Below are 16,834 nucleotides of genomic sequence, written 5' to 3' on the forward strand. Positions count from 1 at the left end.
AAAAAAAATAAAAATAAATTTGGAACCATAAAGCACTACATTTTTTTTTTTTTAAGATTTTATTTATTTGACAGAGAGAGACACAGCGAGAGAGGGAACACAAGCAAGGGGAATGGGAGAGGGAGAAGCAGGCTTCCCGCTGAGCAGAGAGCCCGATGCGGGGCTCGATTCCAGGACCCCGGGACCATGACCTGAGCTGAAGGCAGACGCTTCATGACTGAGCCACCCAGGCACCCAAGCACTACATTTTTAATTTTTTTTTTTAATTTATTTATTCATGAGAGTCAGAGAGAGAGATAGAGAGAGGCAGCGGCAGAGGGAGAAGCAGGCTCCCCGCCTAGCAGGGAGCCCGATGCGGGACTCGATCCCAGGACCCTGGGATCGTGACCTGAGCCGAAGGCAGATGCTTAACCATCTGAGCCACCCAGGCATCCCAGCACTACATTTTTAATATAACGCTTAGGGTTATACCATTCAAAAGCCACCACTGATACCCTGGCCCAGGCCCAGAGTTGCTCATGCCTATACTGCTTCCATAACCTCCAATATATTCTTCCTGATTTGGGGGCATGTGACCAATTAGTTAGTTTTACGACTAATGATTTAATGCAATCCCTTTTAAAACACTAGTATAACCTTGAACTTTTCAAGATATACATGAGGCAAGATATAAAACTCCACATTTGTTTCAAAGTAGTGTCAATCTGGAAGCTTGGGTAAAAATGCAGGAGTAAAAAGCCAAAGATATAAACATATTTTTAAAAACCTTGTTGATTTTAGTACGTAAAGAGATTACCCGGTTTCAATTCAGTAACTATTTTGTTTGTTTTCTTGAACAATTTCTAGTTTTGCTGGATATTCTTTTTTTATAATTTTTTTAAGAATTTGTTTTAAAGATTTTTATTTATTTATTTATTTGAGAAAGAGAGCGAGAACAAGAGGGGTGAGGGGCAGAGGGAGAGAGATAAGCAGACTCTCCACTGAGCAGAAAGCTCAACACGGGGCTCAATCCAGAACTCCAGGATCATGACCTGAGCGCCGGAGGCAGATGCCTACCCGACCAAGCCACCCAGGCGCCCCTTTGCTGGATAGTCTTATATTGTAAAACATTTACTGGTCCTCTAACTTGACTTGGATAAATAAGCCTCATTAAAAGATATAGTGAAAAATTAATATTTTAACCTCAAAATGTAACCTACGCAGTAAAAGCTGACAAGAAGATATTTTAACCTCCTGAATTTAAAAAAGTCATTTATATTTTCTAATCAATTTTCTTGCTTGTATTTTCCTATCATGTATTAGAAAAGTTCCTCTAAATGTAGAATTTAAAACAGTTTTATGGAGCGCCTGGGTGGCTCAGTCGTTAAGCGTCTGCCTTCGGCTCAGGTCATGATCCCAGGGTCCTGGGATCGAGCCCCGCACCGGGCTCCCTGCTCAGCGGGAGCCTGCTTCTCCCTCTCCCACTCCCCCTGCTTGTGTTCCCTGTCTGTGTGTCAAACAAATAAATAAAATCTTCAAAAATAAAAAATAAAATTAGTTTTATATTTGCATCAGAAAGTGGAAACTCTACGAGAATCAATTCCATGTTTTCTCTCACTTGTAACAGTGATTACACATATAGAACAAAATGGAAAATAGATGCAGAATTGGAGACTGATATACATTTTGCTAAACCGTTATGAAATTTTAGCTCAAAGATTTTATTTTAAATTCTCTGTATAATTTTGCTTTACTTGTGTTTTGTCACTATTGTAGCCCATAGCTATAGAAGTCCAGAAATCAGAGGAAAAAGGCAAAAGAGCTGATGTTATTTTTAGCCATTCTGTATACTATAAGAGATTAATCAATGTTAACTTAAGTTTAAAGACTGGCCATAACTACATTTCACAGATTTGGCTTATTCAGCTGGAATCAGCTGCTTAAGCACTACATTTTAATAATACCCTCTATTATACTTAGCAAAATGGAACACTTCTGAGAGTATAAACCCTGGAGATAAGAATTTACCCTCTGAAATTCAGATATCAAGACATAATAAATGTACTTGTCATTACTGATTAAAAAAATACATTATTAAGTGATTCTAGGGGGAAGAATTTATGAGATCCGCCAGAACCAACTAGAAATTTCATCAGAAAACATGACTAAAATTTGCCAAAATTTAGCAAATTAGATTTTTACAATAGGTAGATTAGCTAATTTTAATGGCTTCTAGAGACAATAGCCTTTCTTTGCTAAAATATTAGTACATTAGTCAACACTCTCCTAAAGTTCCCCATCTCCAGGGAGAAATATGGTCCCCACCACACTGATGCTAGGCTAGGTCATGTGGCCTTGCTCAGGCCATGAGATGTTGGCAGACGAGTGCTGTGAACAATGGCTTAAAATATGTTTGTACAATTGGGGTTGCCCTCTTAGGACTCTAGCCACTGCCATGACAAATACACAGCATAGGTCGTCTGCTGGGTTTAGAAAAATAAGAGACATGAACAGCGCTGCTCCAACAACCTGTGGACCTGCCCCAACCAACCAGCTGAGGCATGGAAGAAAAGTCAATGCCTACAGTAATATGCCACAGAGTTTTGGAATGGCTGTCTATATAGCATTATAGTGGCAACAGATGACTGATTCTTTTAAAAAGGAAAAAAACACCTTGACATTGGGTTTGGGGTGGTACCATATTTTTCTTAAGGATTAAACTTTAAGCTTGGTGGCAGACGATACTGGTTTACTGACTCAGTCCTGGCCATATTTTTCTTTCCCTTAGCCATATTCCAAAAATTGGGAACATGCAAACCAGTTTTGGTCAGTGAGACAGAGGCAGAAGTCATAGGGCGGGGCCCCTGGGAAAGCTTTTGAAAAGAGACATTGTAGGGGCACTTGGGTGGCTCAGTCGGTTAAGTGTCTGGCTTTGGCTCAGGTCCTGATCCCAGGGTCCTAGGATCGAGCCCTCGGGCTCCCTGCTCAGCGGGGAGCTTGCTTCTCCCTCTCCCTCTGTCTCTGCCCCTCCCCACCTCGTGCTCTCTCCCTCGCTCGCTCTTTCTCTCAAATAAATAAAATCTTTAAAAGAAAGTGACATAGTTGGCTAGTATGCTCCTATGGTTACTTGGTTTGCACTTTTACTTCTTCCCTTCTGACTGGAATAAGGGCAATGCCTGAAGATGGAGCCAACCTCATACAACCATTAGAAAGAAAATCGCAATTGAAGAGCAGCAAAACAGGAAGAGAGAAGACACCTTCAGAACATTCTGAGCACCTCCACCAGCCTGTCCTGTTCATCCTAGACTTCCTGTTATACTAGGAAAATAATTCCATGTTTAAGCTCTCTAGTAAGGCCTACTGTTATTTACAGCCAAAAATAACCGATATTTGGAAAGATATGTAGGTGAGTAGATAGGTAGGTAGGTAGGTAGGTAAACAGATCGACAGAAAGAATTTTATTCAAGATCCAGAATTCTATCTAGAAGTAGTATTTGAGTCAAATATTAAAAATTACATTGATAAAATGATCCTTTTAGCTAAGAATATATAATTACTTTTAAATTAAGTTTGGAATTCTTTCCTGCACACTAATAATTTTTCAGATAATCAATCAGAAATAGTCTCAAAATTTGCTGGCATTTCTACCACTACTCACCACACATGGTTTGGGGTTTACTTTTTAAGATAAGCCATGATGCATGATGTCTTACATTTCAGCTGGATGGTGACCCTCAGCTATGCAATTATGTAAGAGGATGGCAAAATATCATGGTAAAACATCAACCTGGTAAGATTCACTCTTATCCAAGCTATCTTTTTCCATCTGTATTAGATTTTTCTATACAGCAGCAGGTTCCCCATGAAAACGTATCCTTCAATTTTTTACTTTCCTTTGATGCATGTAAGTAAATGTATTCAATGAGATTCAAGTGTGTGGGAAAATGCTATGAAGTAAAGGAAAATTATCGTACAATGGCTATAACTCATAAAGAGTAATAAGAAAAGAAAGTGTCTAGAGCATTTGACTGAAAATAGAAGAGATTATATCCTGGTGAATTGAGTTAATTTCAAATATATTACAGCATGGTTTTCTATCATGTGTACTCTCTCTGACTACATTAATAAATGAAATAGTGATGAACAGTTCTGGGAACTTGTAGCGAAACTTATTAACATTTCAACATTATCACTGAGTATCTATGTCAACACACATCAAAAATGCATGAGAAATGACTACCTATACTCACAAGTTACACCCATTAGGAATATATATGAGAAATATAAACAGTGTACATAAATTTGCAATGTGATTATAGGTAGAACATACAGCAAAAAAAAAAAAAAGCTACATAAAGATCTCACATGGAGAAGTAATGTCAAGAAATTAAAAGCATATTAATACTTGCAATCAGTTTGTATATATACATATACTGTATGGCCACATGAAATGCCAGCATATTTTAAATTACATTTAGAAACATATTTAGAAATTACTAATACCAAAATAAATTTAAACCTAAAAGTAGCAAAAAATACATAGCCACTATCAAATAAAAGTGGCTCATCAATTCTATCCATGATGTAACTTTGGAATCCCCTTCAAATAAAAATAAAAACAAAAAGTTTGGTCTTTAAAAGCCTGATTTCTATTTTTAAATTGATCACCAAGAAGTAGTAAATTCACATTAAAATGAGACATGGCAGTTTAAAAAACAAATCAACACACAGTTAACCCAATACTTTCCAAGTGGTTAGAAAGGCTAAAATTGATCTGTTTATACTATAGTATATCAGATGTTCAAGTCAGTCAATCAAACTGACTGTTTAGCATGAGGCATAGAGTATAAAATGCCTATCATAGAGCTGAGAGACACACATCCCTCTCAAAACAGCAACACCTGGGTAGTGGCTCTCATATAGGATACGTTCTTTTTTATTTCATTTTACATTTTTAATGATCAAAAAGTTCTGAGGATAAGCTCTTCCTTGGAACAATAGCTGCATCATTTTTAGGGAAAAAGTACTTAATGGCTACTAGAAAGTACAGTAATAATATATTTTTTAAAACTTTCTAGGATAATGGATATTTTTGAATCATCGGGGGATACAAAACTAGGTTTCAAGAACCCAGGCCAGAAGGAAGTACAAAGTAAACAAGTGTTTTGAAAGGGAAAATTGGTTTTGCATTTTTTTCGTTTGCTTTTTGATTCTTGTTTTGGTTAAATAGCTTCAGATTCCCTCAGAAAAAGAGAATTTTTATCACAGCTTAGAGGGAAAAGTATGAGTGGATAAAGAGGTTCAGTGCCTAGCCCCTCTCCCGAGGGATGGAATGCTGGACTAATTCGTTGGTATCTATGGAGCTCAGTTTCTTCTCTAAGATAAGGAATTTTAACTAATGTTCTCTAGTTGGTCAGCGAATTTGTTTGTTTACTCATTCCAGAATATTCCTGTCTTAGAGTCTCTCTGCACTTGTTACTCTCTTGAATGCTCTTCCTTTAGATCTCTTTGTGACCTGACCTCACCCCTCTTCAGGTCTTTCCCAAAACACGGTCTTATCAGAGAGTTCTTCCGAGAACATCTTCATGAAAGAGTGACCCCTCTCTCTCACCTCCACACAGCCTAACGCCCACATCCAGCTTCCCCTACCTCGGTCGCACTCAGCACCCTTTGGGATGCACAGTGCTCCACCTGCACAACCATGTGCAGCTTCCTTCTTCCTTGAGACCGACATTTGCTGTTCCCACTTAAAGCCTATCCACATCTCCCCATTGTCTACAGAATAAATTCATCCTTCCTGATCAGGTCCCTACCCACCTCCCCAAGCAGCTTCCTCTCCCATCTCCCTGCTACACTCACCTCTGCACCAGTCATTAGGAACGGCTGCACCCCTACCACACATCAATGTTCTTACCTATTCCAGACTGAGTTACGTGTACCCCCTCTATTCTCTCACTGCAGCCCTTCTTATTACGCTTTTATCTTATCGTGCTTTACTTCATCTCTTTTTTTCAATGCTGAGCTCCCTGTGCTAAGGTACTATGAATCTTTCATCCTGTCCTCAGCATGTAACACAGGGTTGAATAAATTAATTAACTACACATCAAATGAATAGATCACTTAATTTAGTACCTCATGAAACAGTTCAAGTGTCAAATTATTGCCAAACTGGACCACACTTTTCTTAATTTAAGGAGGAACAAAGAGAATCCCACCAAAGCAGATATATGGGACAGTGTGTGGGTGCAACAGTCTCCATTGTAGTACTAAACACACAGGGACTGAGTTATTCAGTGATCACTATTTTTAATTGTTTTTTAGGCATGGGAGACTGATGGGCTGATGCAGGCTAAGCATAGACTTTAGGTTTTATCTGTGTTCATTCACTGAAAATCAGGAGCTTTTTCTGAGCTCTTTCAAAAGAAGAGCAACGCAAAAACATTTATCTCCCCTGGCGAGGGAATGAACACCTCTCAGATTTACCCATCAGTAGAGCCCATATAATAGTCACAATCAGAGATCTACAGTTCCACCTACTGATGTGAATCATAGCTGTTTCTTTGGTAGGACATAAAGTGGGGGGATCTGAAGATGTCCCAAACATGTTAGGCTTATTAAATAAACCTATAGCTTCTCTTAATGAGACAAGAATCTAGGAAAAATCTGAGAGGAAAAACAGAAGTCCTTTGACACGTTGAGCTCCCTGGCTTTTTCTCTGGGCACAATCAGCTCAGTTGGGTTCATTCTAATGAGCAGATGAGGAGAGAGAGACATGATCCAAGTACTCTCAAATCTTTAGTCAAGGGGTGCAAAATAAGATGACACACGACGATTTTAACCCTTGGACAAACTTTTCCTTTTATAGGTTGACAGAAAGAATTCTATAAGGGATGTTCATTTTTTGGGTTTGGGAATGTCAGCATGTATGTGTATATTAGAACACACTCGAAACCACGTTTTTCCCAACAATAATTTCTTTAAATAAAATAGTACCAGTGAAGTTTATAATGAAAAGCATGAATATGTTCATATTTCCTCACATTTCAATATAATGTGTGTGATTTATAGAAGTGGAATAGCTTTAAAAAAAAAATTCTGAGAAGGTACCTGATAGAATTATTTCCCCCTGTATCAGATTATATTTAAAGTAACAATGAGTTTAAAGATAAAAAAATCTGAAATTATTTCACAAAATTGTGTGCTTACTGGGATTTGAAGTTCAAAAAACTTTGCTAATTTTAGATAGTTGGCAGTTTAGAGATATTAAAGCCACAACATAAAGACAGAAGCTGCCTTTATAGAGGAATATGGGTTTATAGTCGGATAAACTTGAAAATGAATATGAGCTCTGCAAATTATCAGCTGTAGGACCTCTGGGGATAGAGTAAACGTCTCTGGGCTTCTATTTCTTTATCTGCAGGATAAAAACAGGATCATAGAGCAAATTAAATGAAAACTACATGAGTTTTCATAGTATCTGCCAAAAAGTAGGCTGTCAGTTACAATTCCTTTGTTTCTGCTTTCTTCCTCATCTCTTGTACTGCTCTCTACTATAATTTAAAAGACATTAATGCAATCATACAGGAGGACATTAAGAGAAACAGGAGGGGGTGTGTTCAAGAAATTCAGAACAAGAAAAATGAGAACAAAATAAAAAAATACCATTCAAGATTTCTGACCCTTTAAAAAAATGATTTATTTATTTTTGAGAGACAGAGAAAGAGTGATCAAGCATGGGGTAGGGGAGTGGGTGAGGAAAAGAGGGAGAGGGAGAGAGAATCCAAGCAGGCTCCACACCCAGTACAGAGCCTGACTCGGGGCTGGATCTCGACCCTGAGGTCACAACCTGAGCAGAAACCAAGAGTCGGATGCTTAACTGACCACGCCAAGATTTCTGACCCTTTTTTATCATTAAATGAACTTTTCTAAATTAAGAACCATGATGTTTGAACTAGCAACAAAGTGTGAAATAACAATAGGATATCTAACTTCCTACCATACTTGTTCTTTCAAAGATCCTTTACGTGAAAATGTGCTAAAGATAATACTCTTCATTTCCAGAAATTCAAGCAGTTTTTAAGAAAGGACCTTCACATGAGCAATACCCAGTTGAGCCTTGAACAACTGGGGTTGGGATGCTGACACCCTGGGCAGTCAAAAATCCACAGGTAACTTTTGACTCCCCCCAAGCTTAACTACTAATAGCCTACTGTTGACTGAAAGTCTTATCAATAACATAACCAGTCAATTAATACATATTTTGCATATGTATTACATACTGTATGCTTGCAATGAAGTATGATAGAGCAAAGAAAATACGAAGAAAATCATAAGGAAGAGAAAATACATTTCCAGCGTTCTATTATATTTATCGAAAAAAATCCACATATAATTGGACCTGCATAATTCAACCCTGTGTTCAAGGGTCAACTGTAATAAAAACAGGGGGAGGAAGACAGTGAAGTATTTTGATTAGCTTAAATGTACTTGACAATGAACCATTTAAAAAGACTATCCTTTTATCAAGTAGCAAATATCAGGGAAGCTAGCCAAAGCAAAAAATTACTAATGCTACTAATCTTGTTGCTTTTCTTTTCTCTGAGAGTTTTAATAAAGATGAGAGAGGGTAGGCTCTTCAGATATGGTGTGAGTTTAACAGTAACATGCACGCACCAATTCTCAAAGGACTGACACCGAGTAACACAGGTATATGTCCTTAACATCTTCATCTGCTTCCCTCACCCTCTACTCTACCCTTTCCCATCTCACTCTTACTGAAAGTATTATACAGGTTTCCACCACTATCCAAAAGTAGAACGTTCCCCTATCGTAAGCCAAAATGGCACAGAGCAAAGAGGCAATGACCATTAACTTACATGGAAAAGTTTTTGAGCATTCCCAGACCCCCAAAATAACCTCTGAGGCCTTTGTGATGCCGGAGGACACATCTGGCTAATGGAGGCACACAAGAAACTGAGATAAAGCAAGGCTGCTCACAGACACAGCTCAAAGCTCTGGTAGCTTGGTGCTGAGATGCTGGGTGTGGTTCCCCAGGAGGGAGCCTGGCGAGCCACTCTCCCTGCTTAGAGTTGTGCTGCCTCTCTAAGGGCTTACTGCAAAAAAAATACTGAACACTATTTTTGCTGTTCACCTCTTTTTGTAAAGATGAAAATCCTCTTTGGCTTTCTTTCAGCTAGCAAAAATAGGTGCTAACAGAGGTCTTTCATAAAAACAAAGTGGCATAATGGGAATTTAGGAAAACGGGGGATGCCTGTATCTAGATCCTTATTCGTTTAGTTTAAGGTTTGTTCCTGGTTACATTGAAATTTCTCTCCGGAGATATTCTCATTCACTTACACTTTAGTTTATATGAAGTTGATTATTCTACTCCTGTTAACAAATGAGGAGTATGAATGTTTGGAATTAGAGAAAAAGAATTAAAAAGGAGGGTCTGGGTAACACAGCCAAAATGTACCTATTTAAAAAAATATCATTGTTTTGCCTGGAGTGAGAGGTAATTACAATAATTTGCTCTAATCATGCGCCTGTACTTCTCTTTTTCCAAACACTTATTTCATAATTATGTTTGTCAAGTTGTTAAGGGGTAATGACCCTATTTTACCATTGGGGGGGAAAAAAAACCCAGACCAAAACAAAACAGATGTTTTATGAATTGCTGGAAGTTGGCTTTGTCAGAATTACTGAACACATGGTTTCTGACTTGGACAGTATCTGCACAATTAAAACAAGAAAAGGGCTGAGCATGTGTGTGGGCCTGTCTGTGGCTTTTTCCACTGTATTTGAATTCACTGACCTGAGCCAATAAACGATAATCAAGCGAATTATTGAAAATGGTTGAAATGATTAGTTCAAGCACAGTTCAGGAACCTCACTATATAAATCTATACACATCAAAGTGACCTCAGGTTGTTGCTCTAGTACCAAGTGATGTTCTTTTTTATTTAAATACAGGAATATCTGATATCTGGGGGGAGGATGTAATTTAGGCTAACAACTTCTGCATTTCAAATCAAAGGAAATGTTTCTTAAACTAAAAAATTAAAAGTTCATTTTAAAAACAAGTAAAATGCAAGGGCATTGCCTGGGTGACAGAGTCAGCTAAGCGCCCAACTCTTGCTTTCGTCTCAGATCATGATCTCAGGGTGCTGAGATCCAGCCCCCATGGCAGGCTCCCTGCTCAGCCCTTGCCCTCTCCCTCTTCCCCTCCCACCCCCCAAATAAATAAATCTAAAAAAAAAAAAAAGTAACATGCATAACAGGCATTTAGAAAAAAAAAAGTATTAGTATATTAAGGTTTATGCTATGTAGATATACCAATGTCAGTAAAGTAAATTACCTAATTAAAAACTCAAACTATAATGATTATTGACAGGACTATGAACCTGAATGGGGAAGAAGACAAAGGTTAGCATCTTGTAGGGACAAGTCAAGGACAAGGTAGTTTCATCCATTTCTAGTGTCAATCTTCCCGAACATCCTCCTTCATCTTCCTCTTTTTTTTTTTTTAAAAGATTTTATTTATTTATTTGAGAGAGAGAGAAAGCATGAGAGGGGAGAGGGTCAGAGGGAGAAGCAGACTCCCCGCTGAGCCGGGAGCCTAATGCGGGACTCGATCCTGGGACTCCGGGATCATGACCTGAGCCGAAGGCAACCACTTAACCAACTGAGCCACTCAGGCGCCCCATCTTCCTCTTCTCTTTGATTGACACTTCACTGGTGGCCAATGAATTAAGAGGCCAGCCTTTGAACCCTTCCTAAACCATGACTCCTTTTGCCTTTGATTGGAAAGCCAAATATGTACTGGCTGCCCAAGGCCTTTAAAGTATGCTACCTCTAATAAACATAAACCTTCGATGCCACTGCCTCTCCACCCACAGACACACTTCCCCATCTGACTCTCTCAGGAGAGTTTTGCCAAGTACAGGGAAGAGGTCAACAGGTGTTTTTTGAAATCCTCTCATCTTGTATGTGCCAAGCTGATGTTTTACACTTTTATTATTTAATGCATTATTTTATTGATCATAGTACACTGGAATTTTTGTTTGTTTGACAGCTTTTGCGTTAATAGAAGGCATCAAGATCCAAAGGCAAACAGGAAAAGAGAAACAGAAAATCACCAACAGCAATATGTATTAAAGAATCAAGGAGAAACTAAGAGAGGAGCAGAAAGACGTGCTGACAACTCTATACACTTAAATATAATCCTTGTTAGACACTTAAAAAAAAATCTGTACTTAGGTTTAAACCTAAGGGTAGGTTAGGGTAAACTTAAGTACAGATTTTTTTTTTAAATGTCTAACAAGGATTATATATTTATTTGTCCCAGAATAAAATTTTCCTCAGTGTATTACTGTAAGTTTTGAAATACACCCATATTTAAGAGGTCTCTGCAGAGCATTCTCTTTGCTTCATCTAACGCTATCTTCTCACTTCCTGGTGTTTACATACACACACTGAGTCCTGAATGAGACTTAATTAACTATTGATGGGTCCTGGCGTTCTTGGCTTCCCAGGTGACGGCTCAGTATTCTTTACTAATCGTTTAATGAAAACACTTACATGAATAATGAATCTGGCATTTCCCTAGATACACAGGCAACTTTTGTAAAAGGCAGGCATACGCAGTTATACAAGATACTGTGGCTTGAAAATGTTTTCACAAAGAAAGCCAGAGAGGTTAGGCTGAAAATGAGGCTCTAGTTCTTGAGGCTATTAAACGTTTCACATTAAAATACACTATATATTATAAGCACATAATATTAAAAGAAAAAATAGTTATGTTTAAAAAGCTAATATCATTATTTGCTATCTAAGTCCCAAATAAAGTAAACATACTTTAGATTTTCGTAGTTATAGTTCCCAACTTTAAAGTTTGAATTAAAAGAAACACACCCACCTGTGTAAACACACACACACACACACACACACACACACTATACATGTATTATAATGATACAGGAAAACAGTATGACTAAAATGTCTCTGAAACCTACTATTCATCTTAGAATTGAAATTTGTCATCATTTAGTCTAATTTTAAAGATGGATCTTAAGATTTAGGTCACACAAAACCATATTAACTCTGCTGATCACTGAATTAGAGATGAGGTGACTCAGCATGACACAATTTTAAACATGATTTCAGCAACCCCTTTGATTCAATGCCTGTCTTGGCTCAAATGAACACTTGCTTTGGAGAAACTAAGTGACTATAACCAGTTATTTGAACAAAGGAGTGAAAAAATGCTTTTTATAGGTGTTGAAGTGAAAGAATATTATTGGAAACAAACATGACAGGTACTCTTAGGAAAAGATCTGTTCTGGGAGTCAGAAGTCCAAACCTTTGTCTTGCTACTACTTAGTATATGACTTTGCAGGAGTCATTTAACTTCTCTGATTCTGAGTGTCTTCATTCGTACAATTAGAGTAACAATATTTGCCACATTTTAATTTCCTAGTTGTCATATAGTATACACTATTACTATAATTATAATACTAATTCTATAGTTAATTGAAGCCTTCTATGTGCCAAAACTCTGTGACTTGATTTTTATATCTTATAACTATATTACATCCATAACAGGGCTATAAGGTAAGTATTCTGATTTTCTGAAAATCTCAGAGTGGTTAAATAACTTGCCAAAAGTCACACAACCACTAAGAGCTTAAATGTAAATTTGAATTCAAATGTTTTTGACTCCAAATTTCATTTTAGATCCATTATATCCTGTTTCCCCTAATATACCATATATATTTGTATTTGTGCACAAACACATCATATAAATATTATACATGTATTACCTATCGAACATAGAAATGTATGATTCATTTTACACACACACATACACACATATGCTTTAAATTCTAAAATGCCATACTGATGTGTGTGTGTGTTGTTTAAAGATTTCAAAGACTAATGCTCAGAGCAGAGTCAGTACTTAGTCAATATTTGGGAAAAGGAATTAAAATATGGGAAGTGACTAAGATCATTTTGAGTGAACTGCTAACTCATGTGTGGCTATTTAACTCCTACTCTTACATAAGATTATGTTATTAAAAGCTATTCCAGAGAAAAAATATACAAGGACTAGCCATAGGTTCAGTTCTAGATACAGAATCGACAATGATGGAAAAGCAACTATCTTCAATTAACAAGGATGAAATCTAACTCTAGGGTCTGGATAAAAGGAAAGAGAAAAGATCTCTTTAAAAATTACCCACGATTCTGATTTTTCAAAGTGGTGAAACATTGTCTTCCAAATTCAAAATTTCAAAAAAGCTCTTCTGTACTTTCCTATCAAAACAAGATCATAATACTTGTCTTATTTTATTTCTCTTGACTGTTGCATATGAATAATAACAATATTGATAATAATTGGATGGTGACATTGAAAAAGAACAATATATTTTTTTCAGAGTTAAGAAGAGGTAGGAGTTATTAGGAAAGATGCACAGAAGCCTCAATTCTAATAAAAGCACAGATTTTCAACTATGTAAAATACTTCATGCTTTCCCCTAATCTGCCCCCAAAGAACGTAAGCCTGGATGGAAGGATGCTGACGCGTGAGCCCGTCCCGAGCTAGAAGGACAAGTCCTGGGAACAGGAGGTACTGCTGCTTCCATTACCCACTGAACACCTTGGCGAGTCTTAGTTCATCCTGAGAACGTGGTACTTACTCTTGTACTGCTCTGGCTATGGAAAGGGCCGTAGATCCAGTCTCATTAACGCTATCTAAGGTCACATTTGGCAGGTCATCATCGTCACTGTCACTTTTACTTTGTCTGGGAGATAGGCCTCGGGGGTCCATTTGTGCTGGGAAAAAAAGGCATATATAATGAATTAAAATTAGTGTGCAGAAAGTTAACCTTGTCCTGGACCAACATCAAGCATGGCATCTCTCTTCTGTGCCTATCGCGCACATGGACTTCTCCAGAAATCCCAGGAATTTGTGAAAGTGGTGCATTTTATGTACTGAGCATTTACTGACTTTTTTCCCTTGTTCATTTGATTTACAGAACCTCCATCAGCTCTCAACAGTTTCAGGGGACGATTACAGAATAGAAACGATAAAATCCACAACCTTACCAACTCCTGAGTGGTCAGAAACTGATTAGGTAGCTTGTGAGTTACCGTGCAACCCCCTGGCTCTTCCTTCTTGCTTCTGCTGCCAGAGTTCTGGCCATTTCACTGCTCGTTAGCACATTCCCTGGAAGGTGGGGAGCCAAGGGAGAGGAGATTTTATCTGCCTACAGCTCTCTTAATAAGCTCAAGGAAGAACAAGGTTTACAAGACTAGCATGAAGTTTTAGGTATTTTTCATACTTCAGTGGATACTGTCTCACAGTTCATTATGGTTCTAAGTGGAGATCTTAGCACACAAAAATGACAGAAGTAGCAGCATTTTAAATATATGTTTTATGTGCTAGAAAGTGTTCATCTCCATTCCGATTTTATTTTTCAGAAAGGTATTTCCAGATACGATTCTCCTCCCGCCGTGAACTTGCCAACAAAGCAAGAAATAGCCTGATGTTCTGTGACCCCTGTTGACCGAGACCATCGGATCTTTCGAAATGAAAGGATTACCATCAACATTTAATATGTGAATGCATATTTTTAAAATTTAGATCTCATTTCCATTCCTCCTCTCTATGAACAGTTTTAGCATCCACCGCACCACTGTCTAGGATTTCCATCAGATCTCACCTCAAGCACAAAATAAGCACAGCTTCTAAATTAAAAGTACAGCACAAGCTATGCAATCACATTATTAAAATATATGACTTCAGCCCCAGCCAGCTGCAGCCACACTGCTGCTCTTCCAACTGCCTATGAGGGATTTCTAAAACCACCGCTGCTTACAAAGGAAAGCAAAATGCACTCAAAATCATGGTTACAATGACATCTGGGTACGTTTATAATTTTTTTTTTCTCAAATCATTTTTCTGTTACTGTAAATTGTACATTAGGTAGAAACACTGGGAAATGTTGATATTTCACCATTTTTTTTTTACCCACAAAAAGACAATTTCTCGTGATTCTACCTAATACTTACAATATGAACAGAAAAACCTAGAGAGTTCCAACATATTTCTAACTACACTTGGTTAGGAAGGAACTTATATCTGTTGAACCTACTGCCTTAGTGTATTTGACGTACATACTGCCTATAAATATAAACATACCAAAATGTATTTTTAACAAAGGAAGTGCTTCGTAAATGTTAGCTGAAAAAGGAAATAATTCAAATAATCTAAAGCAGTGGTCCTCAACCAAGGAAAAAATTGCTTGCCTTCCCCCAAAGAGACATTTGGCAACGTCTGGCCTGTCACAGTCTGATTTGTCATGACTCCAGGGGAAGGGGATGCTCCTGGCATCTAGTGGGCACGAGTCAAAGATGGTGCTAGATATCCTACAATACACAGGATAATCAGTCCCCCAAGACAGAGAATTATCCAATCTGAAATGCCAAAAGCACCCAAGTTGAGAAACTGTGATGTAGAGATTTAAGAGTCTGGGCATACAGAAGTGTCACATCTTATGACTTTCAGTTGTATAACTACATTGTAGTTTCAAAGCCACTAGCCAATAAATTAGACTATATATTGGATTATCTATATTTTCTGGCCCTGTCCTCAAATAAAACAAGTCACTGTCATATGACTCAGCATTCACAACTTCTCCAAAATGCAACATTCACTTTCTCAAATGCCAGGAATCATGCAGTGACACTCATTAAGAGTTTTTGAATGTTGTCCTTGTCTGACACAAAACACTGTTTATTTTCCATCTCATCTCTAAAGAAGATTCCCTAGAAGACGGATGTTGGAGAAACACTTTGTAGAGGAAAGTAACCAGGTCCACAAGCATCTGATAACAGAGAGCTACTTAAGCATGCAGTCACTCCAAAGACACTGAAAGCACCCAATCGTTTAAGATTTATTTTGACTGCAGGAAACAGCAACTCACTCAGGCCAACTTCTATTAAACAGAATGTGCTGGAAAGATACTGAGCAGCTCACAGAATGGAAGGTAAAGATGAACAACTACTACTCAAGTAGCACAACACACAGGACTGATATAGGCATTTCAACTAGGAATTCATAGATAGCTTCTTTTTGGGCAACCCTATTGTAGAATGATTCATTTGATAGTCATTCATGACTACTCAAATTCTGCCAAGAAAATGAGTATCAGATCTATCTAGGCTTCCAAATCACATATTGTGTGGTGTTACATATGCCTGTAAATGTCAGCAACTTAACATTTAAAGTTGTTGAAACATCATGCACTAGGACTCCTTTGCCAAGATACCAAATTAACAAACAGCTAAATAACAGAGACTATCCCGGTGGTCCCATTTTGTCCAAGAGAACTAGAGCTTTCAGGGATAAGTAATACAACTCAGGGAAGACACAGGCAGTTAACCAATAAGCAATCTGGCTCTGAGAGCTAAAGTCTAATTGTAATAATGATTCCAAATAACTGGTGGGAGAGTTGATCATCTAAATTATGTTTATATCTTAATGAAAGTTTAAAATATGTTAAATATGATATCTTTTTTGATGTACTTTTCAGGAACATCATAATTGAGGATTTCTTTCCAATATTTTCAATAAATATTATGAAATACATCTGCTACCATCATGCTGGGAAACTCTTTTTACCCATACCTTCAGCCAAGTTGAGGAAGTAATTAGAAAGGCTTTTTAAAATCTGCATTGCTGATTAGGTCAGATGATTAGCTTATCTACATACTTGCATAATTCTACTCTATTTTTATTAAATGTGGGATAGGAACATCTACTCTAGTTAACCTCCATTAGTCTTTGAGTTCC

The 16,834-nt window shown here is 37.6% G+C and overlaps 1 protein-coding gene across 11 annotated transcripts in view; it reads right to left on the reverse strand.

The window, feature by feature from the left end:
* The window catches only part of KLF12 (KLF transcription factor 12), a 504,131-nt gene that overhangs the window by 183,410 nt on the left and 303,887 nt on the right, over window positions 1-16,834 (reverse strand). For all 11 annotated transcript variants that reach the window (XM_081815036.1, XM_081815028.1, XM_081815035.1 and 8 more), the window contains one exon: window positions 13,677-13,812. In XM_081815036.1, coding sequence (XP_081671162.1) covers window positions 13,677-13,812 — 136 coding nt within the window. The remainder of the gene's footprint in view (window positions 1-13,676; window positions 13,813-16,834) is intronic.

This window comes from Leptonychotes weddellii, chromosome 3 (assembly GCF_054177405.1).
Source record: "Leptonychotes weddellii isolate Sample4059 chromosome 3, ASM5417740v2, whole genome shotgun sequence".
NCBI classification, from domain to species: Eukaryota; Metazoa; Chordata; class Mammalia; order Carnivora; family Phocidae; genus Leptonychotes; species Leptonychotes weddellii.